Here is a 19,832-nt window from a genome sequence, read left to right on the forward strand (position 1 = left end):
TATCTGGAGTTGCGTTTTGCCGACGCGTCTGTGCCACACCGGTCTACTGCTGCTTCGGCGCAGCTTTCCGCGGCAAGTCTTCAAACACCATCGTGCCGTCCTTCAACCCCTGAATCTCGTCCTTGGTAAGGAATCGACCTCCGGGCCCACGCGGCCGCCGCATAGCGTGCTTGTGGCGCGAGTCGTGCAGATACGCCTTGCGCTGACGAGGGTTTCCTAGCTTGGCCTCCAGCTTTGCCCGCTGCTGGCGACGGATCATAATGCGGTGGTACTGCTTGGCGTTCACGTAGACCGGCTCCTCCTCGGTCGCCTCTGCCGAGTTGGGCGTCGACGGCCGCGGGAACATCGACTGCGACAGCTACAACAACAGCAACGCCGTTAGGTATTACGCTTCACAGTCAGATAGCTCTGCATGAGGTCTCACCATGTATGGCTGCATCATGGCGCTCGAGTTGTACATGGCCCGGAGCTGTTCACTGTTCGTTTGTTGCTGCACGACACGCGAAGCATCAGCGTCAGCAACAGAATAACCAGCTCTATACCATTATACAAGTCCCCTTCATACCATCTAAACCACGCGTTAGAGCAGCAGAAGCGTCGAGCAACAAGAGCAACAAGTGGTCAGCCTCCAACTCAATAACAGAGCAAACCGAGAGTCTTACGAGCTGCTGGATGTACTGCTGCTGTTGCTGCTGGAAGAGCGCGAGCTGCGCCTGGAGGTCTGCCTGGGACGCGTCGGCGGCGGCGCTGGGCGTGTCGTTGGGCGTCGTGGCGGCGTCCGAGTCGGTGAAGACCAGCTTCGTGTCCGTGCTGGTGCTCGTAGTGTCCTCCATGCTGCTAGAAGACGGGGAGACAAACGCGCACAGAGTCGGTCAGCGTCTCCTGCATGGCCACTGCCACTGCCAGCGCCCAGACACGCGATTCTCCTGCGTCTGGCGGTGAACATGACGACATACCTGCTGGCGGCGGCTTCTTCGGGCGAGTTCCGATACTGAGCGCGGGAATTCGGTTTGAACAGCGTGACGCTCCCGGATTGGCTGAAAATAGATGTACATAGATTGGACACAAACAGCTTGAAGCGCGAAGAGGCACACTACGGGCGACTCGATCATGAGAGGCGACACCAACGCCTCGCAGATCCAAGTGCTCGACGGAGCTGCCCTGGTGGACGATTGCTGCTTTGTTGACTTGTATTGATAGGTGGTGTGGCTGACTGTGTGTGTGGGTGTGTTATTGGGCAGAGGGCGCTCTCGACGGAACTCAACTCGAGCAAGTACGCCATCGATGCGCACAACCGCTCGATCAACGAGCTTGGCAACTTGTCGGAGGTGCAACCAATGCGATTTCTGTCGTCTCCGTTTTGGTATCGCTCATTTTGAAGGTGGTATTTTGCGTCATTGCAGCTGCCGAAGCTGTGCTCGCTGGATGTGTCGTTCAACAAGATCTCGTCGCTGCGCAATGTGAGCACGGCCAGAGAGCTGCGGGAGCTCAAGATCTACAACAACAAGCTCACCAACACGATCGGGCTGAAAGCGTAAGTGGTCGTTGTTGGCAATTGAAATGAATGCGGGGGTGGAGCTAAGTCCTGTTCCTGTGAAGAAATTCCAACTTGGAAGGTCTCCAGATGAACGACAACCAGATTGAAGAAATATCCAGCGACTTCTTGGCGCTGGGCAGACTCAAGAATTTGTGGCTGAACGGTAACCGCATTGCCTCTGTGCAGAACCTTCGGGGATGCAGGCTACTTGTTCATCTGGACTTGGGCCGGAACCGTTTGCACGGTGCAGCGTCAGAGGTACAAATACTTTGGTCAACCTACCCGTGCTTGAGATATTTACCAACAACGTTATATATCATAGGGACTAGATGCACTCACCAATCTGGAGCACCTAAATCTTGCTGGGAATGAGCTGTCTTCCGTCGGTAACCTCGCTCACCTTACGAAATTGGAGGAGTTGAACTTATCCGAAAACAAGCTCACCAGTTTGCAAGGCATAATGCCACCGAATCTGATAGTAGGTTTCACGACCCGTAACGTAGCTCGCGTGGGATAGCTGACAGACTGATTGGCTTGAACATTATATGCTGTAGGTGCTTCGAGTGAATGGAAACCAAATTTCGGACTTCCAAGGCATGGCAACGCCACTGGAAAAGCTTAACGAGCTCTACGCTCACGACAACATTATCGTGGAATTTGATTCACTGCCCACTCGATGCCCACAGCTGGAGTCTATCGACTTGCGAAATAATCAGATCGCGTCGAGCTTCCAGGTTGCGGGTCTGGCAAAATGTGAGGGGCTGCAAGACATTTGGTTGCAAGGAAATCCATGCTGCTACTCGAGCAGGTACGCAATCTAACTTTCGATACCAGAATTTGCAGCACTGATGTGCAATTGTATTGGTGTGTGTGTATTCGTGCGTGATTTTGTCCAGCTACCTCATCGATGTGATGTCGGCGCTTCCGGCGCTGAAAACACTGGATGCATTTACCGATGCGCAATTACAGAGCCATCGCGATAAGCTGAAGAAGGGCCTTGTCTCTCAAGAAGAGCTGCTTAATTCTTCTAGAGCGTCAACGCCCGCGTATCGACCAGGTTCAGCGGCCTCTCGACCTGGCAGTGCACGAGCACGAACACCCAGCGGGAGACCTGCGACGCCCGACTCGGCTCCTGTTTTTCATACATCTTCAGCTCGAATTGGTTGGTATTCGTTATCGTTCAGGAGTGCCATCATGCACTAACCTGATTGTGCTCCCTGTATGCAAAGGTAATCTCACGAAACTAACCAGCGACGACGAGCTTGCCAAAGCTCAAGAGGAAGTACGCAATCGTTTGCAAAAGATGAAGCAATTATTGCATCGCGTGGGGGGCGTCACCGAACAATCTGCAGCAGCTGACAACGTCGAGAAGGTGGACCAGCCAAAGCCTTTTCAACGACGTACTTCGGCACCTGTAGATCCTATTACGGCAGCTCTTGCAGCGAGAAAACGCGAATCTGCAGCCAAGGCAGGGACTGCACCAAGCGATGGTCGTAATGCTACGAAGCTCGCTTCTTCGGCACTGCTGCCCACAACTTCCGTGGGTGTTGCTAGTGAGACAGAACGGATCCCTAAAATCGTGCATCGCGCGAGAACCGTACAGTCACTCATCAGAAGATCATGTGTGGACGCCGGTACGGACCCACTCGAGTCGCTTATGATTCACAACAGACCTGTCGGTATTCAGACACCTGCACAAGGTTGTGAAATGGAGACTCAGACTACATTGCCACCTGCCCCACTCCTTTCGGTATCGAAATCAGGCTCTCTTCGTGATCCGGAATCGAAGTTCGTTCAAGCAGAGCAAGAGCAGCACGAGCAGAACAACGAAACAAGTACGAGACCAGAAGAAATGGTTAGCGAACCTACGGGAGGTGACTCTCAGTGGGAGCCACAACAAGACGGCGATGCGATCGAAGCTGAAATGAAACTTTTCCTTATGCAGCATGCCATGGAGAACGCTTCCCCTGAAGACAACCAGTCCAGACCTGAAGAGCAGCCAGAGGAGGACGTTGACCCCGCCAAGTTCTGGTCGGACTCTCCTCGTCTGGATCCTATCAAGACCGCTGAACTACGTAAACCGCCGACGTCGCTGTCAAGGACGGGCTACAGAACCTTTCGAATGCCCTCGCGACCCAGCAGCTCCGACAACATCCAAGTGTAAGGAAGACTAGGACGGTTTTAGTAATTCACCATATCATTGGTTTTCTCGGAAGAGAACAGTAATGTGCTCTACTGTGCCGGGTCGGCGGCGCTCATGGGCCTCGCCTTGCGCACGGCGTTTTCCACGTATCTAGTCAGTTGCATTGTTGGCGTGAGCGGCACTCCACCAACAGCTACGAAGTTATCTTCACCAACCTCAGGCTCCTCTCGACCGCGGTCATCTTCTCGTTCAGCACCGCCAGCCTTGTCTTCGCACTGGCATCTGCACACACGTAAAACCCCGTCAGCTGGGAGATCTTAGTGAGTCCGGTGTAGTGAATGGGCGTACGGAATCGGTTGATGAAGTCCACGACGTCCAGCAGCTGGAGCTGCACGCGCTCGATCTGCTCGGCCGTCGCCCAGTCTTCGCGGAGCACCGACGCCTTGGAGCTTCCCTCAAGAACGCACACACATCAAGCCCCCCTTAGAGAAGAGCACCAGCACCATACCCCTGCAGCAGCATACTCACGCCATTCTCTGATTGGCTGATGTGCAAGCAGTCGCATTGAAGTTGGCAGAGTGATTGTCATTCCCGCCCAAGTGGATCCACTGAATCATTCTTCAATCTGCCGCCTCGAGTTCACACCTCGCTGCAATGTGGAGCCTTGTTGCTCTCCCGCACTCGCCGCTCATCGCACGCAGCTTACCCCGCTCCGCGGGCCGCGTTCACTGGGCGTCGTCTGCGGCCTTCGACCGAAGCGAGTACGGCCTCTTCATCAACGGGAAGTTCGCATCCTCCTCTGCGACAGGCGAAGACTCGCGCCTGGCGGTGGAGAACCCTGCGACGACGGAGCGCCTCGCCTTCGTGGCCAACGCAACGGCTGCAGATGTGGATCGAGCTGTAGCCAGCGCTCATCGGGCGTTCGAAGACGGCGCGTGGTCCCGGGCCTCTGTCGCTCACCGAGCCAACGTGCTCAACGACATCGCTAAGGCGCTGCGCGAGCGGATCCCGGAGTTCGCAGAGAAGGAGAGCCTGCAAACTGGACGTCCCATTCGCGAGATGCGGGCGCAGTTGATGAGAATCCCAGGTGAGTGGTGACTGCGAGGGATTCTGTGAGAGAGGAAGCAATAGAGTGACGTTGAGTTTCGATGAGTTAGAATGGTTCGAGTACTTCGCGGCCTTGGCACGAACATCAGAGGGATCGGTGCCGCCGTTCTCGGGGCCGTACGTGAACTATGTGCGGCGTCTTCCGCTCGGAACTGTCGGGCTGGTGGGTGGGTTAGTGTGTTGGAGGACGTGCGTGTAGGCTTTGAAACGAATTGCTTTTATGTCCTAACGTTGATATAGATCACGCCGTGGAACCATCCGTTGCTAATAGCTGTGAAGAAGTTGGCTCCTGCATTGGCTGCGGGCAACTCGGTGGTTGTGAAGCCGTCGGAGTTGGCCCCTCTCACCGTCGTGCAGCTTGCTGAGCTGTGTCACGAGGCAGGGTTACCTGCAGGGGTGTTTAATTGCGTCCCTGGACTTGGTGCTGTCGCAGGGCAAGCTCTTACAGAGCACCCGTCGATTAAGAAAGTTGATTTCACGGGAGGAACAGCTACTGGGAGACGCGTTGCAGCTGCGGCAGGTTGCAACCTCGCAAGTACGACGATGGAGCTTGGCGGAAAGGCACCGATCGTGGTCTTTGGCGATGTGGACGTGGATGAAGTGGTAAATGGTGCAGCATTTGCATGCTTCATTGCAAGTGGCCAAACTTGTGTAACAGGAGCACGTTTGATCGTCCATGAATCCATTTTTGACGAGCTAATCGATAAGCTAGTGGCAAAAGTGCAATCTATCCGCCTGGGTGACCCGCTTAATGATCGAACGCAAATGGGAACCATCATTTCAGAACCGCACCTCCTTCGTATCCATGCGATGGTGGAGCGTGCCAAGCAAGCTGGTGCAGCGATACGATGTGGAGGACGCCGAGCCCCAGGTCTCAAGGTGTGTAGACTCCTTCATATAGGCATTTTTATTGGCACTAATGTCTCCAAACGTACTACAGGGATACTTTTACGAGCCGACAGTGATCACGGATGTTACCCCACTTATGGAGATTGTCCAGGAAGAAGTATTTGGCCCTGTCGTTGCTGCGTATTCCTTTAAGGTGCGCTTGTTCACCCCCTTGAACGGGATGTTGGCTTGTATGCACTTATTGTACTTTGTCGCGTGTTGCCTTGTTGGCTCTAGGATGAAGGCGAAGCTGTTCGGCTAGCAAACGACTCGTCTTTTGGGCTTGGTGCAGCCATATGGACGAACGATATTAAGCGCGCTCATCGCGTAGCACATAGTGTGGAAGCTGGTATTATTTGGCTCAACGACCACCATCGCAACGACCCATCCAGTCCTTGGGGTGGCGTGAAAGACAGCGGCATGGGGTAAGTCCTGCCTTGCGTGTATCAAAAATAAGCAAACGAGATCATCCTAACCGATGAGATGTATTAACGTGGATTTACAGGAGAGAGAACGGGCTGGAGGCGTATCGCTCGTACTCGCAGGTCAAAAGTGTGATAGTCGGATTTGGAAACGAGAAGTTTGACTGGTTTGTCGATGACACGGTTCGGTACGGCTGACCTATTGGTATCGGGAAACGACCAAACTCTGTAGCAAATGCAACCGGAGTTTTGACATCATAGCAAGTGTAAAAGACTACTCACAACGGCAGCGAAACAATTATTTCGATTGGAGCTGCTGCCACCTCATTCGCACTTGTAAAGCAAGACGAGGCTCTCTATTCCAGTATTAAATTACTGAGTGGCTGGCTCAAGTGGGTGCTTCTTTTGCTGGACGATGCGGAAGAAGGCAGCCACACTTTCTGATGCCCTGTAAAGTCGCGACCGATGTTAGTCTTGAACATCATCCAGACACACTCGAGCTCATCACGCACCTCTGGCATGCCTCCGAACACGCGAAGTACTGCTCTTCTGACAGCAGGCCTGCACACAAGATCGCGAAACATTAGCTTCCCGCAACGGAGTACAAATATCTGGATGTGCCTTCAACACGTACCGTTGGTAATGCAGGTCAAAACGCCGTCGCTTGTGCTTGAGCGCGCAGTGGTGACCCAAGAAACCGCTTCCTGTACAATTGAAAGCAACGCAACACTTTCCGTGAGACCTCCTGCACTCCATAACGTAGTAGATAGCCCGCGTCGGCTGCAGCGCTACCTCTTCTTCAACCGACGACGGGTCCAGGTACAAATTGCCATCCGGGAAAATGCTGCACGAAGTGGCGGTGACGACAGAGAGCATAGGGACTCCAGCATCCATCAGCGCCAAGCTCACCGCGTTAATCGCAACTGCCAGGAGGTGTTGATTTCAAGCGACGACGAGTCGAATCAAAGGTTAAGGACACCAATGAGCACGTTCGAACATGTTCCCTTCACCCCTCAATTGCAATACACATGCACACACAAAAAACAGTGGAAAGGATATAGAGCCATTGTCCTCGATGACCTGCACCACGATGCTGATGACGGCGCGCGGGAAGCTGTCCGTGAGCACCACGGGCGTGAAGGTCTCGCGGATGATCTGCTCGTACTCCTTCTCCTTGGACGCTGTCAATAAAACCACGAGACCATTGGCACCACCACCCAACCCGCGCAACGTATCAATAGAGACCCAGTGCAATGTACTCATGATGCCCTTCTCCAGCTTGAAGCACACGTCCAGCGTGGCCTTGTCCGTCTTTTCGGCGCGCCAGTTGCGCGCCTGGCCGGGGCCGTACACGGCCGCCAGCACGGTGCTGCTGCCGTGCGACATACGCGCAGAACCATCGGCCCGGAAGAGCGCGCCCTGCTCGGACGCAAAAGGCCGCAGCTCGTTGCCGGCGCGGCCGTCCTGGCGCTTCGGGGTCGTCGTCACCATTGATGCAGGCGTATCGGAAATGGACTCGGCTTCAAAAAGCCCAGATGGTACAGAGTACCACCCAGTTGACCTTCGTACTTAATCTAAATCACCCCAAGCGACAAGAACATGGGTGCAACGAACTCGATTGTTCGGTGTAAATAATTGAGATTTAATCTCGTAATGTAGATTCACGCTGGTTAAGCAATGTAAGTATTATACTTCGTTCTTTCACACCGATCTTCTCCGCTATTACCTGTATGGCCACATCACCACCCGCTACTTCCGCTCCCGAAGATGTTGTTGTCCGTGTACACTGACACAATACCCATGCTACCACAAAATAATTGTCAGCCCCACATCAACTCAGCGCGACAAGCATGCCACGTACTTGTCAGAGACTGCTAGGTGGGCTCCACTTTCGAAAGAGAAGTCGCCGCTGGTTTTGTAGGAAGTTGCGGCAATCTGGGTCGGTTGCTGCCGCCTAAACATCACGATCGCGATAATACAGTCAGCGTACAACAACATAAAGAATGCTAAAATGACGTCATTACGCACAACGTGATGTGGTCGATACTGTCGGCCGTTGCAGTCAGCTGTGCAGTTGAAAACCTGGCATCAAATCAATCATACAATTCACTCGTCAAAAATGACATCAAACAAGTAAGTTAGAATTGCTCATACCCGCTGCGACCAAACATCGCGAGCTTGGTGCCAGAACGTCGGATCTCGCCGATCGCCGTCAGCCTCGACTCTACCAGTGAAGTGCAAAATGAGTGTCGAGGCAGGCGGAGGTCCAACATCGCGACGTAGCCACTCTCGAATCCCAGAGCAACGCTAAAGTCACTCAGGTATTCGTGCGCGAACAGCCCACCCAGCTTGCCAACATGCTGCAGAATAGTAAATCGTTAGTTATGCTGAACTTCATAGCAGCGGAAGGTGAACAAACGTACCAAATACTTGTGCAAAGGAACCTGTAGCTGAGGCGACGGAACGCGAGAGTCTGCGACTTGGAAGTCGCCCCCGTCCGTGGTCCAGCTCACCTGCGAAGCGCCCGCAGGCGACCACCGAACACTACTTACGACGTCTCGTGCGTCGTACTTGGCAATGACCGTAGAAGCCTTAGGGTCTGCCGTGCTCCGGAGATCGGTGACAACGACAGTCTCATCAAACCCTGGGAGGTGAAATCAGCAATTTTCGTTTTTAAGAACGAACGAACGAACGAAAGAAAGGAAGGAAGAAAGAAAGAAAAAAAGAAGCGATAGCAAACCCACACTTACCCCCAGAAAGCACGTGTGATGCCGTGGTGGCCGAGACGGCCAGCTCTCTGATTGTATCCGAGTGGACACAACTGATCGGGTTTGCGATAACTATTCCACCCACGGAAGGGTCGGCAAGCTGGATCAGCTGAATCTCCTTTCCAACCGCGACGACAGCGATTTGGGAGTCAACCCAATGGAGGTCACGAATGTCCTGCATAAAAGAAGTAGTCCACAGTGCATTAGTATCAGAACATGAAATACCAGTTCAAGTAGACCAACATGCGCTTGTTGCACCTCTTCAACTTCGATGTGTGACATCGGCTGGGTTGCGCCGCTGGAAGTCAGGACGTTTGCCACAAAAATGCGGTTCTTTTCGTGATTTGGGCTTGATGGATCTGCGACGATCTCCGTTCCCACCAGCAGAATCCCGTCCTCGCGAAGGATTGGTTTCGAAAGCGCTATACACGGCAGACGTATGTTAGTAGTAAGTGGCTAAAACGATAATAAGGTGGAGTTGCGTACGGAAAGGACTGCCATCTTGACGGGTGCCGACTGTGACGTAGTGGTTTGGCCTTGCTAGTGAAGAGTATGACGGCATGCTGGGATCGATAGATAAGGCGCATACATCGCAGAAAGTGAGTTATCTACTACTCTAAAGTGCAGTGTAAGAAAGAGGTGAAGACATACTCCCCAAAAATCTCCGGGATACTGTCATGCAGGGGTGATGCTCCCGTCAACGCCGTAGTGGGAGTCATGCTGGTCGAGATTAAAGTCGGAAAGTCCGACATGGAGACGTCCATCTCCTGGTCGCTGTAGCTCTCCAAGTTCGGGTGTGACTGGGCAATTATGTCCCAGAAGCTGTTTTCGCTGTCGGCGTCAGCTGCCGCCGCTGCTGGAACTGTTTCCACCGGCGGCGTCGCCGCCGGAGGAGGAGAAGCGGGAGATGACGAAGAAGACACGGTCGACATTGGACGCCAATTTGCAAGTGCAGTCCTCGCTCGACCTTGTCACGGAGTGAAGACAGCCGACCTCTTCACTCCGTCATTTCCATCTTGCCGCCGACGAAGCCATTACTAGCGTAGTAATGGCTTGGTGTGCACGAATTTTTGCAGAATCGTACTGCGAAAGATGTCCGTCGTTTTCAAACTTCTTAATCGATATCGTTCCTTGTAGACCTTGGGCCACGATTCAGTAGCACCTGTGGTGGTCACAATGGCCGAGTCCTAGAGCAGCACTTACATGCCGGTGCTATTTTGTTCCAATCACAGCCACTTTTGCTGGAAGTGCCTCGTAATGAAAAAAAAATTGCACTTTAACTATGGACCTGAACACGGCGTCGCCCCTCGAGTTGCAGCAGCTGCCGGGCGTGGGGTGCGTCACTGCGCGGCTGATCATCGAGTTGCGCCCCTTCTCGGTGGTGGAGGACCTACTACGAGTGAAGGGCATCGGCCCCGTCAAGTTGGCGGCCATCACCGCGCAGAACCAAGTGTGTGTCGGTGAACGGACACTAGGTGTAGACTGTGGTAAACCCAATACAATTCCCACTAAAGTCGACCTGAACGCTGCGTCCAAGAGGCAATTGCAGCAACTCAAGGGGGTGGGGCCAGCCCTGGCTCAACGGATCGTTGAGGCGAGGCCGTTCCATCGGAAGGAGGACCTACTGGCCGTGAAAGGCATCGGCGCGAAATCTTACGCTAAACTGCAAGCGGGGGCTCACGTGGGAGTGAGGTCTGAAGATGGACAGAGTGAGGGTGAAGGGTCAGAAGATGGTGCCGAGTGTAGTCAAGATGGAGTGGCGCAATACGAGAACTTCCGCATTTGTCGGGAGGTTGAGAGAGACGTGCGCGGAAATGTGTTCCCGATGTGGAATAGCGGTGAACGTGACAAGCGATCGCTTATCGTAGCGAGCTGGAATATCCGCAACATTTCAAGACGCAAGGAGACAGTTCTATTGGAGCGTATTGCGGACGTGCTGGATGAGTTTGATGTCGTCGCGCTGCAAGAAGTGAGGGACTTGATTGTTCTAAAGAGGCTCAAGACCATGCTACCTGGTTGGGACTACGTGGTGTCGGAGCCGGTGGGGCGCAAGTCGCCGGGCACCAAGAAACGTGTTGAACGCTATGCTTTCTTTTACAGGCGTAGTGTTGTCCACCTTGTTGAGAAGTGCTCGCTTTTGGAAGGGAACAAGAAGGTATTCAACCGACTACCGTGCGTCGCTACCTTCCGAGCGACCAAAGAGTCGGGATTATCGCAGCTGGAGCTCGCGATGATGAACGTGCATGTGTCGTTTGGCGAGAAGGAAGAACGTCACGCTGAAATTGTCGAGATCAACAGACTGGCGATGGAGTTGAGCAAAAATTATGCTGATGAGAGGAAAGTGGTGGTGCTAGGCGACTTCAACTTATCGCCGCAGGACGTGCTCGGTAGTCTAGGGTCACAGAAGATGGCCCTGATCCGCTCACCACTTTCCACCACAGTATTCGGAAAACTTTACGACAACATTTGGCTCGATCTTTCAGACTTTAGCAGCAGCAAAAACTCAGGTGAAGTGGGCGACTACCTCGTCGATAGCGGTGTCCTTCGGGTGGATTGGCGATATTACCCTCCTTCAAAGAGCAGTCGTCTTTCCGTTCAAAACCCAATGGATGCCATGCTTCCGCGACTACAAACGTATATGTCTCGCGTGCAATGCGGGTACGAGCTCTCGGATCATTGTCCTGTGTGGGTCGCGTTCGCTGCTAGCAGGAACAATACGGGCATTAAATAGTTACAGCACCTTACTACAGCAGTAAGGTCAGCATTACTCTGACTTGCTGTGTAAGTTGCCAATGATGGCTTCAGGCAGAATGCACACATTATTGAACCAACTGTATGTTGTCATAAGCACTACGTGCTGCTACAGTATCTACCACCTAACTATCAAACTAACACAAGCTCTCATGCATCTACATGCTTTTATTATCTCTGTCCGGGTACTCGCCTGCCGCGATCTCAGAGCGCATCGTAATGGTCGTGTCTGATTTAATGACCTGTGTCATACAGAATGGACACACGTGGACCTTGGTCCAGTAGAGCTTGTTGTCAGGGCCGATATCAGCGATTTTGTGAGATACTCGGCATGACTTGCACAGAAACTCCCCGCACAGCATGCAGCTGCATCCCTTGCGAACCGTGGGTTTCTTCTGACAAACCCTGCACTCGTCGGAGCTTGCGCTTGAAAGCGAGTCGACGCCCTTTTTCCTCCGTTCTTGAATTGCCCAGCGCAGCTTTTTCATGTGGGCAGCAAAAAAGATGTTGATGCACGACTTGGACATGGAAACCAGCACCATATGCGTGAAAAGTGCTCGTGCTCGCTCAAAGGGGATAGCGAACACAGCTCGACCGTGAATCTGCACGGTATCTTGATCGATCTGACGGAAGAATAGAATACCAGCGACTTGGCCCCTCGAATGCGTCGAAAGCGGAGGAGTCAGGTGCGGGAAGTCGATGGAGTGTAGAAGCTGGTAACTCACTCGGTCCCCGTTGCTCAGAGTAGTGAAGCCCGTGGCCTCGAGGTAGATGTGGTCGTAGCTCTTCAGGAAGGTTCGCATCACCGGCGGGTTCTCGGTCACTCGCCAGCGGATAGTGAGCGACGTGAACGGGTCTGCCGCCGTGACGTTGTCGATCAGGGCCAGCACGTTACACTCCTCGATCTTGTCGTCGACGTAGGCGGACTTTGTGCGAAATACTTCTGTGGTAGGGCTCATGGCACCATACACACCATCTTCGATCGTGCCGTCCTTGAAGCCGACGGAGCGGATATCCGCCACATCCAACGAAGTCAGCTCGTCGCTCTTGGTGCTACTCATGCTAGCGCTCGTGTCGGAAGTTTCGCGACGGAATCTTTTTGTAGCACCGAAGCCACGCAGGCCGTACTTCTCCCGGCGACGTAGGAACGTCTCGACCTGCTCGTCACGACGCACGAACTCCCACTGGTGTTCTGGAAGCACCCCATTGTTGTCGAAGAGAAACTCCTCGAACTCCTCCACGTTGACAGCCACCAAGTCCTTGGCCAGCTGCCGCAAGAGGTCCTTCTCCTTTGGGGTCAAGTCCATTGGCGGGTACGGACTTGTGTTGGGCTCGCGCGCCGTCCGGTTGCGGAACTCCTTAAACTCCATGGCCCGCGACGATCGATTTGGTTCGCGGGGAGACGGATCGGTCACTGCTGGCGGTGAATGTCGGAATGAGCATTTGCACCAGTTCAACTGGCGTGGCGGGACAAGTAACAAACCCGGGGTTCAGGGAGAGGTGAGGGCAAGTCGCAATTGCGACCTGGGGGATTTGCGTACTGTACAGTACGTGTAGCGATGGCGTCAGGTGTGACCCGTGCCCCACGAAAGAGGGCAGACGTTTTGGCAATCGTACGTTGGTGTGCACGGGTATTCAGATTTGCAGAGGTTGAATGCGCTTCAGCTCTCGCACAAGTCGCAGACAGGTCTTGAAGCCTTCTGCCTTCAGGACCTGTCTGCGACTTGTGCGAGAGCTGGGCACGAGGGGTGTCGTAGCAAGTCAAAGAAGCGGCGGAGCAGCAAACGTATGTCCGTCAATACTGGTAAGTTACACAGTTACCACTGGTAACGGTGTAATGGCGCGTCGTGATCAACGCCGATAAAGCTGGCTACTCGTCCATCTACGCAGACATCGCTCATGATAACGGAGACCTTGGATAAAATTGGTCCCAACTTCGTGGTGGTAACGGGATCAGGGTGTGCGGAGCCCTGGCGCGACTGGTGGTTGCGGATAGGCTCTGCCAGGTGAGCTCACGTTGCAGCGCGCAGGATAGGACACAGCCACCTCGGTTCACATGCCGCAAGAATGGATAGGCCGATGGGGCTCAATTTCGAGATCGATCCTGCCGGGTGAGAACAGCGGCTGCGGGGCCCAGCTTGTGGAGGTCAACGGGAATCACCGCTCACATTATCGATGTGTCCTCTGCGTGCCGCTGCAACCTCACCCCCAAACTTTGAGCTAGCCAACGAAGTGATGAGTGGCGTGCCTGCATTGCAGGCCCTACAATCGACGGGGTTGAACTAGGTGTGCAAGGCTAAACAGCAGCAGTCCTTATCGACGATAAGTTATCCTTTGCCACCTGCGCGACCAGAAAATACTTTGCCAGTTGCCAAGCGCATCTGACTTTAGGTTTGTACTTGTGACCAAGTGGACGCAGCTGTACAGTACAGTACATGTAACACTGTGCAGTACCCAAACCTGTTGTTATTGACAATAATAACTTTTTGTTGCTTTCCTAACGATATTTTATTAACAATAATTATTATTTAAAATAAATAATGGTCGGCAAAACATCCGGGTTTGGGGTTCACCGGGTTTGGGTTTGTGTTTTCACCGGGTTCGTTTCAGGCCCGGGTCATAGAATCGGTTACGATTTGTAACTGACGAATCGCAATCACTTGACTTGATTCAACGATCGACGCTCGCAATGGTGGACCTGGCAACTTGGGAGGTCTCGCGGATTCCGCGGCTGGCCGGCAAGGTAGCTGTGGTCACAGGCGCCAACTCGGGCATCGGCTTCGTCACTGCGCTAGAGCTGGCTCGCAAAGAGGCGCACGTGGTGCTCGCCTGTCGCAGTGCTGAGCGAGCTCAGAAGGCCGTGGACGCAATCAAAGCGGAACTGGAACCGGCAAATGCGAGCGTGGAGAGTTTGCTGCTGGACCTGAGCGACCTCAACAGTGTCCGGTCCTTTGCTGGGGCTTTCCGGGCCAAATTTGACCGCCTGGATATACTGGTGAACAACGGGGGCATCCTGATGTCCAACCCGACGCACACGCCGGACGGACTGGAGATGCATTTCGCCGTCAACCATTTGGGCCACTTTTACCTAACGAACTTGCTGTTCGACCTCCTCAAACGCGGGGACGAACCGTCACGTGTTGTGAGTGTAAGCAGTATATCGCACAAGTGGTCGAAGATAGACCTGAATACGGTGGCCAGGTCCACGCCCAAGAAGGCCTACACAGATGAGTACGGCATCTCCAAGCTGGCCAACTTGCTGTTTACCTACGAGTTGCACCGACGCATTGCTACTGCCGACTTGTCCGACAAGATCATTGCGGTGGCTGCTCATCCAGGCATCTCCACGTCGGACCTCGTTCCCAAGATGTTCGCGAGGTTCTTACCGTCGTGGATGCTGGGGTTCATGAACAAGCTGCTCGACATGCTGCACATTATGCAGCCTACTGACCGCGGGGCCATCCCGTCTCTCTTCGCCGCGACGAACACATCGGTGGAAGGCGGAGACTACTTTGGACCGGATGGATTTCTAGAAATCCGGGGTAAACACCCGGCCAAGGTCGAGTCCAGCGCTGGGAGTCACTCGAAAGAAGACGCCACTGGACTCTGGACGCTGAGTGAAGACCTCACGCGCTGCAAATTCGAGATAGGGCAGTAGGTCGTACTACTACTACTAGTATACGCTGAGAGGCCCAGAGGACGAATAGAGAAATGCTACTGCGGAGACAGCTTCACCTTCAGCGTTACTGAAGTCGTTCTGTTGACAGCTGAATAGGATAATTAGTTTGACCTACCTCGCGCACTACTACAGTGCGTTCATGTACATGCACTCCTAAGCTTAGTACTTCTCCTTGACGGCGGCGGCGTAGAACATCTTGGCGTCCGCCACCTCCTGCTCCAGGTCCTCCTCCCAGATCCAGCGCATGCGCTTCTGCAAGTTCTCGGCGATCTTCTCCACGTCGTCCTCGTAGCCGGGCAGCTCCAAGTCGTACAGCTGACCGGCCTCGTGGCTCGTGGCCACCACCTTCTGCGTGCGATACAGACGCACCTTCTCAAACGCCTGGAAGGCCGCCCTCAGCTCCGACGCGTGGTGCACGTCGGCCAGCAGCGACGACAGCACGTACGCGTCCTCGATGGCCATGGCGGCGCCCGATCCGTGGTTCGGCGTCGTCGCGTGGGCCGCATCGCCGATCACGAGCATGTTGTCGCGCGTGTAGGTGCGCGCGGGCAAGTGGTGGAAGAGCGCCCAGATGTCGGTGTTCTCCATCATGGAGATGATGTCGCGCACGTGCTTGGAGAAGCCCGCGAAGTCCTTGGTCAGGTCCTCCTTCGTGGTGCCCACGACCCAGTTCGGGTCCTTCCACTCGTCCTTGCTGGCGAACGCGACCACGTTCATGACGTCGCCGTGCTGGATGGGGAACGTGAGCACGTGACCGTGGTAGCCGAAGTACATTTGACTGTTGCGAGCCATCTCGTCGCCCAGCAGCGCGGCGGCCTTGTCCATCGGGATGAGACCGCGGTAGACGTATTTGCCGGAGAAGACGGCGTTGGCGGCAGGGTCGTTCTCGCCGAGGATCACCTTGCGCGTGCGCGACTTGACGCCATCGCAGCCCACCACGGCGCTGTGCACAGCCTCGGTGCCGTCCACGAATTTGAGCTTGACGTTGCCATCGGGAAGCGTCTCAATATCTGCAGGCGCTTGTCGAACTTGGCGACGCCCTTAGAATGAGCTTGACCATCTCGTCGAGGAAGTGGGCGCGATGCACGTAGGCCGAGCCGGCAGGCGTCTCGCCGGTGATGTGAGCTCGCCGGCGCCTTCGTTCACGTCGCTGCCCTGGGTGCCGACACCCTTGCGGAAGTCGAACCACACGCTCTTCTTGGCTGTCGAGAGGTTGAACGTGCCGACACGGTCGAAGCCACGCTTGACGTCGGGCGCCAAAAGCTCCATGGCACGAGCGGCGTTGGCGGCGAGCGCGACGCCGGCGCCGATTTCACCGAACGCCTTGGCCGACTCGTAAAGAGTGACGGGGACGTTAGCGCGCACGAGGCCAACGGCGAGGGTGGCCCCAGCAATGCCGCCACCAACGATGGCGATGTCGTAGTCGCGGGGCAAGTTCTGAACCATGACGGTGTGTGAGGAGAGCTTTTGGTGGTGTTTGTGTGCTTGATGTTGAAGACCAGGCAAATGTGAGAATGAAATGCCGATCCAGCGTCGTGGCTGGTAGCCGGCGCGCGCGTTGTTCGTCATGAAGACAGGGTTCCTCTTGGACGTCCCACCGTATCGCCATGATTGCCCGCTTTGGTTTGCGAGCCAGGATCGTTTTGGAACTCGCACAGCCAGCAACATGTACATGTAATAGGAAGGATGTTGGTCCGATGATGGATGAGTAGGTCCGGTACTACACGAGCACCCGAATACACTCGCTTTCACTCGGTCTTGGTGCGGTGCACGGCGTGCACTGAGAGATTGCTCGTCGCAGTTTGCGGGCCGCGATCCGAAATGAAATTCCCGGTGATACATGTTGAAAGCAGGGGGTCTGTCTCATGCAGCCAGGGCGGAGGGAACTTCCCTCCGAGTCGGAGTCCGACCGAGATGCGCGGACTGTATGTAAAGCTTGCTCTCGAAGTGCACGTTGTGCGGCTCGGAGGAGTTGGGGCTTCCAAGTACATGTACAGAGAAAGTATTCGTATTTCGAGTGGTACGTAGAGACTCAATGGTAGAACGCGGAGAAATCGTTCTCCGCTTCGTGGGGATTACTCAGGTTTACTTTGATACGTAGATATAGAATAAGCGCTCGAGCTTTGAAGTTCCGGCTTGCCGCCGAGGTGGGTGGTCTGTCGAGCCCAAGTCTTTTGTTCGCGGCTTCCTACCGAAAACTATGTCAATTATTCACCAGCAGTGAGTGTCCAGGTCAATGCAGTACGAGGATAGTAGAATTTACGAACTTAAAAAACATATAAAAAATGCTAAACGTCTTCGCACTTGTTTGACAAGGCGTCGACTGTGCTGACAATGAATAAAAGCCGCGAATAAAAGACTTGGACTCTGCAGACCACCCACCTCGGCGGCAAGCCGGAACTTCAAAGCTCGAGCGCTTATTCTATATCTACGTATCAAAGTAAACCTGAGTAATCCCCACGAAGCGGAGAACGATTTCTCCGCGTTCTACCATTGAGTCTCTACGTACCACTCGAAATACGAATACTTTCTCTGTACATGTACTTGGAAGCCCCAACTCCTCCGAGCCGCACAACGTGCACTTCGAGAGCAAGCTTTACATACAGTCCGCGCATCTCGGTCGGACTCCGACTCGGAGGGAAGTTCCCTCCGCCCTGGCTGCATGAGACAGACCCCCTGCTTTCAACATGTATCACCGGGAATTTCATTTCGGATCGCGGCCCGCAAACTGCGACGAGCAATCTCTCAGTGCACGCCGTGCACCGCACCAAGACCGAGTGAAAGCGAGTGTATTCGGGTGCTCGTGTAGTACCGGACCTACTCATCCATCATCGGACCAACATCCTTCCTATTACATGTACATGTTGCTGGCTGTGCGAGTTCCAAAACGATCCTGGCTCGCAAACCAAAGCGGGCAATCATGGCGATACGGTGGGACGTCCAAGAGGAACCCTGTCTTCATGACGAACAACGCGCGCGCCGGCTACCAGCCACGACGCTGGATCGGCATTTCATTCTCACATTTGCCTGGTCTTCAACATCAAGCACACAAACACCACCAAAAGCTCTCCTCACACACCGTCATGGTTCAGAACTTGCCCCGCGACTACGACATCGCCATCGTTGGTGGCGGCATTGCCGGGGCCACCCTCGCCGTTGGCCTCGTGCGCGCTAACGTCCCCGTCACTCTTTACGAGTCGGCCAAGGCGTTCGGTGAAATCGGCGCCGGCGTCGCGCTCGCCGCCAACGCCGCTCGTGCCATGGAGCTTTTGGCGCCCGACGTCAAGCGTGGCTTCGACCGTGTCGGCACGTTCAACCTCTCGACAGCCAAGAAGAGCGTGTGGTTCGACTTCCGCAAGGGTGTCGGCACCCAGGGCAGCGACGTGAACGAAGGCGCCGGCGAGCTCATCACCAGCGTCGAGACGCCTGCCGGCTCGGCCTACGTGCATCGCGCCCACTTCCTCGACGAGATGGTCAAGCTCATTCCTAAGGGCGTCGCCAAGTTCGACAAGCGCCTGCAAGATATTGAGACGCTTCCCGATGGCAACGTCAAGCTCAAATTCGTGGACGGCACCGAGGCTGTGCACAGCGCCGTGGTGGGCTGCGATGGCGTCAAGTCGCGCACGCGCAAGGTGATCCTCGGCGAGAACGACCCTGCCGCCAACGCCGTCTTCTCCGGCAAATACGTCTACCGCGGTCTCATCCCGATGGACAAGGCCGCCGCGCTGCTGGGCGACGAGATGGCTCGCAACAGTCAAATGTACTTCGGCTACCACGGTCACGTGCTCACGTTCCCCATCCAGCACGGCGACGTCATGAACGTGGTCGCGTTCGCCAGCAAGGACGAGTGGAAGGACCCGAACTGGGTCGTGGGCACCACGAAGGAGGACCTGACCAAGGACTTCGCGGGCTTCTCCAAGCACGTGCGCGACATCATCTCCATGATGGAGAACACCGACATCTGGGCGCTCTTCCACCACTTGCCCGCGCGCACCTACACGCGCGACAACATGCTCGTGATCGGCGATGCGGCCCACGCGACGACGCCGAACCACGGATCGGGCGCCGCCATGGCCATCGAGGACGCGTACGTGCTGTCGTCGCTGCTGGCCGACGTGCACCACGCGTCGGAGCTGAGGGCGGCCTTCCAGGCGTTTGAGAAGGTGCGTCTGTATCGCACGCAGAAGGTGGTGGCCACGAGCCACGAGGCCGGTCAGCTGTACGACTTGGAGCTGCCCGGCTACGAGGACGACGTGGAGAAGATCGCCGAGAACTTGCAGAAGCGCATGCGCTGGATCTGGGAGGAGGACCTGGAGCAGGAGGTGGCGGACGCCAAGATGTTCTACGCCGCCGCCGTCAAGGAGAAGTACTAAGCTTAGGAGTGCATGTATATGAATGCATTGTAGTAGTGCTCGAGGTAGGTTAGACTAAATGTTAATCAACAGAATGACTTGGTTTCAGTAACGCTGAAGGTGAAGCTGCTCGACGCAATCTTGGCGATACGAAAAGGCAAGTTGAGGTAGTAATGTTGCACGAA

At 54.8% G+C, this 19,832-nt stretch overlaps 10 protein-coding genes across 11 annotated transcripts; 4 read left to right on the plus strand and 6 right to left on the minus strand.

Moving 5' to 3' along the window:
• Positions 1-43: 43 nt before the first annotated feature.
• IUM83_01854 (CCAAT-binding transcription factor) lies at positions 44-833 on the minus strand (the record flags this gene model as incomplete). The annotated part of the gene is made up of 3 exons (XM_067925739.1): positions 44-358; positions 425-490; positions 663-833. 3 exons carry the CDS (start codon positions 831-833, stop codon positions 44-46), a joined length of 552 nt encoding a protein of 183 aa, XP_067801119.1.
• Positions 834-1,110: 277 nt separating this feature from the next.
• Positions 1,111-3,701, plus strand: IUM83_01855 (putative protein phosphatase 1 regulatory subunit 7; the record flags this gene model as incomplete). The annotated part of the gene is made up of 8 exons (XM_067925740.1): positions 1,111-1,164; positions 1,242-1,328; positions 1,404-1,534; positions 1,600-1,795; positions 1,860-2,015; positions 2,092-2,345; positions 2,434-2,699; positions 2,767-3,701. 8 exons carry the CDS (start codon positions 1,111-1,113, stop codon positions 3,699-3,701), a joined length of 2,079 nt encoding a protein of 692 aa, XP_067801136.1.
• Positions 3,702-3,769: 68 nt separating this feature from the next.
• IUM83_01856 (putative protein BRICK1-B) lies at positions 3,770-4,213 on the minus strand (the record flags this gene model as incomplete). The annotated part of the gene is made up of 4 exons (XM_067925741.1): positions 3,770-3,830; positions 3,896-3,962; positions 4,029-4,129; positions 4,209-4,213. 4 exons carry the CDS (start codon positions 4,211-4,213, stop codon positions 3,770-3,772), a joined length of 234 nt encoding a protein of 77 aa, XP_067801117.1.
• Positions 4,214-4,334: 121 nt separating this feature from the next.
• On the plus strand, positions 4,335-6,295 carry IUM83_01857 (Betaine aldehyde dehydrogenase; the record flags this gene model as incomplete). Its single annotated transcript, XM_067925742.1, has 6 exons — positions 4,335-4,767; positions 4,838-4,954; positions 5,572-5,666; positions 5,728-5,829; positions 5,913-6,100; positions 6,181-6,295. The coding sequence occupies 6 exons, from the start codon at positions 4,335-4,337 to the stop codon at positions 6,293-6,295; spliced, it is 1,050 nt and encodes a 349-aa protein (XP_067801118.1).
• A 174-nt stretch (positions 6,296-6,469) lies between these two features.
• On the minus strand, positions 6,470-7,588 carry IUM83_01858 (Exosomal 3'-5' exoribonuclease complex, subunit Rrp46; the record flags this gene model as incomplete). The annotated part of the gene is made up of 7 exons (XM_067925743.1): positions 6,470-6,545; positions 6,610-6,658; positions 6,732-6,801; positions 6,890-6,941; positions 7,007-7,020; positions 7,136-7,278; positions 7,357-7,588. The coding sequence occupies 7 exons, from the start codon at positions 7,586-7,588 to the stop codon at positions 6,470-6,472; spliced, it is 636 nt and encodes a 211-aa protein (XP_067801114.1).
• Positions 7,589-7,836: 248 nt separating this feature from the next.
• IUM83_01859 (WD40/YVTN repeat-like-containing domain) lies at positions 7,837-9,797 on the minus strand (the record flags this gene model as incomplete). Of its 2 annotated transcripts, none has more annotated exons than XM_067925744.1 (9): positions 7,837-7,900; positions 7,959-8,051; positions 8,129-8,179; positions 8,252-8,457; positions 8,521-8,741; positions 8,848-9,040; positions 9,124-9,287; positions 9,352-9,428; positions 9,517-9,797. In XM_067925744.1, 9 exons carry the CDS (start codon positions 9,795-9,797, stop codon positions 7,837-7,839), a joined length of 1,350 nt encoding a protein of 449 aa, XP_067801115.1. The 2 variants fall into 2 exon arrangements, with proteins under 2 accessions (XP_067801115.1, XP_067801116.1); XM_067925745.1 differs by having other exon boundaries at positions 8,126-8,179.
• A 350-nt stretch (positions 9,798-10,147) lies between these two features.
• Positions 10,148-11,596, plus strand: IUM83_01860 (endonuclease/exonuclease/phosphatase family domain-containing protein 1-like; the record flags this gene model as incomplete). Its single annotated transcript, XM_067925746.1, has 1 exon — positions 10,148-11,596. One exon carries the CDS (start codon positions 10,148-10,150, stop codon positions 11,594-11,596), a length of 1,449 nt encoding a protein of 482 aa, XP_067800725.1.
• Positions 11,597-11,774: 178 nt separating this feature from the next.
• On the minus strand, positions 11,775-12,986 carry IUM83_01861 (Amino Acid/Auxin Permease (AAAP) Family; the record flags this gene model as incomplete). The annotated part of the gene is made up of 1 exon (XM_067925747.1): positions 11,775-12,986. One exon carries the CDS (start codon positions 12,984-12,986, stop codon positions 11,775-11,777), a length of 1,212 nt encoding a protein of 403 aa, XP_067800802.1.
• A 2,420-nt stretch (positions 12,987-15,406) lies between these two features.
• Positions 15,407-16,741, minus strand: IUM83_01862 (mannitol 1-phosphate dehydrogenase; the record flags this gene model as incomplete). Its single annotated transcript, XM_067925748.1, has 3 exons — positions 15,407-15,418; positions 15,476-16,335; positions 16,465-16,741. The coding sequence occupies 3 exons, from the start codon at positions 16,739-16,741 to the stop codon at positions 15,407-15,409; spliced, it is 1,149 nt and encodes a 382-aa protein (XP_067800724.1).
• Positions 16,742-18,378: 1,637 nt separating this feature from the next.
• IUM83_01863 (mannitol 1-phosphate dehydrogenase) lies at positions 18,379-19,813 on the plus strand (the record flags this gene model as incomplete). Its single annotated transcript, XM_067925749.1, has 2 exons — positions 18,379-19,650; positions 19,805-19,813. 2 exons carry the CDS (start codon positions 18,379-18,381, stop codon positions 19,811-19,813), a joined length of 1,281 nt encoding a protein of 426 aa, XP_067800801.1.
• Positions 19,814-19,832: the final 19 nt, after the last annotated feature.

The sequence above is a fragment of the Phytophthora cinnamomi genome (assembly GCF_018691715.1).
Source record: "Phytophthora cinnamomi strain GKB4 chromosome Unknown Contig0, whole genome shotgun sequence".
Lineage (NCBI taxonomy): Eukaryota > Oomycota > Peronosporomycetes > Peronosporales > Peronosporaceae > Phytophthora > Phytophthora cinnamomi.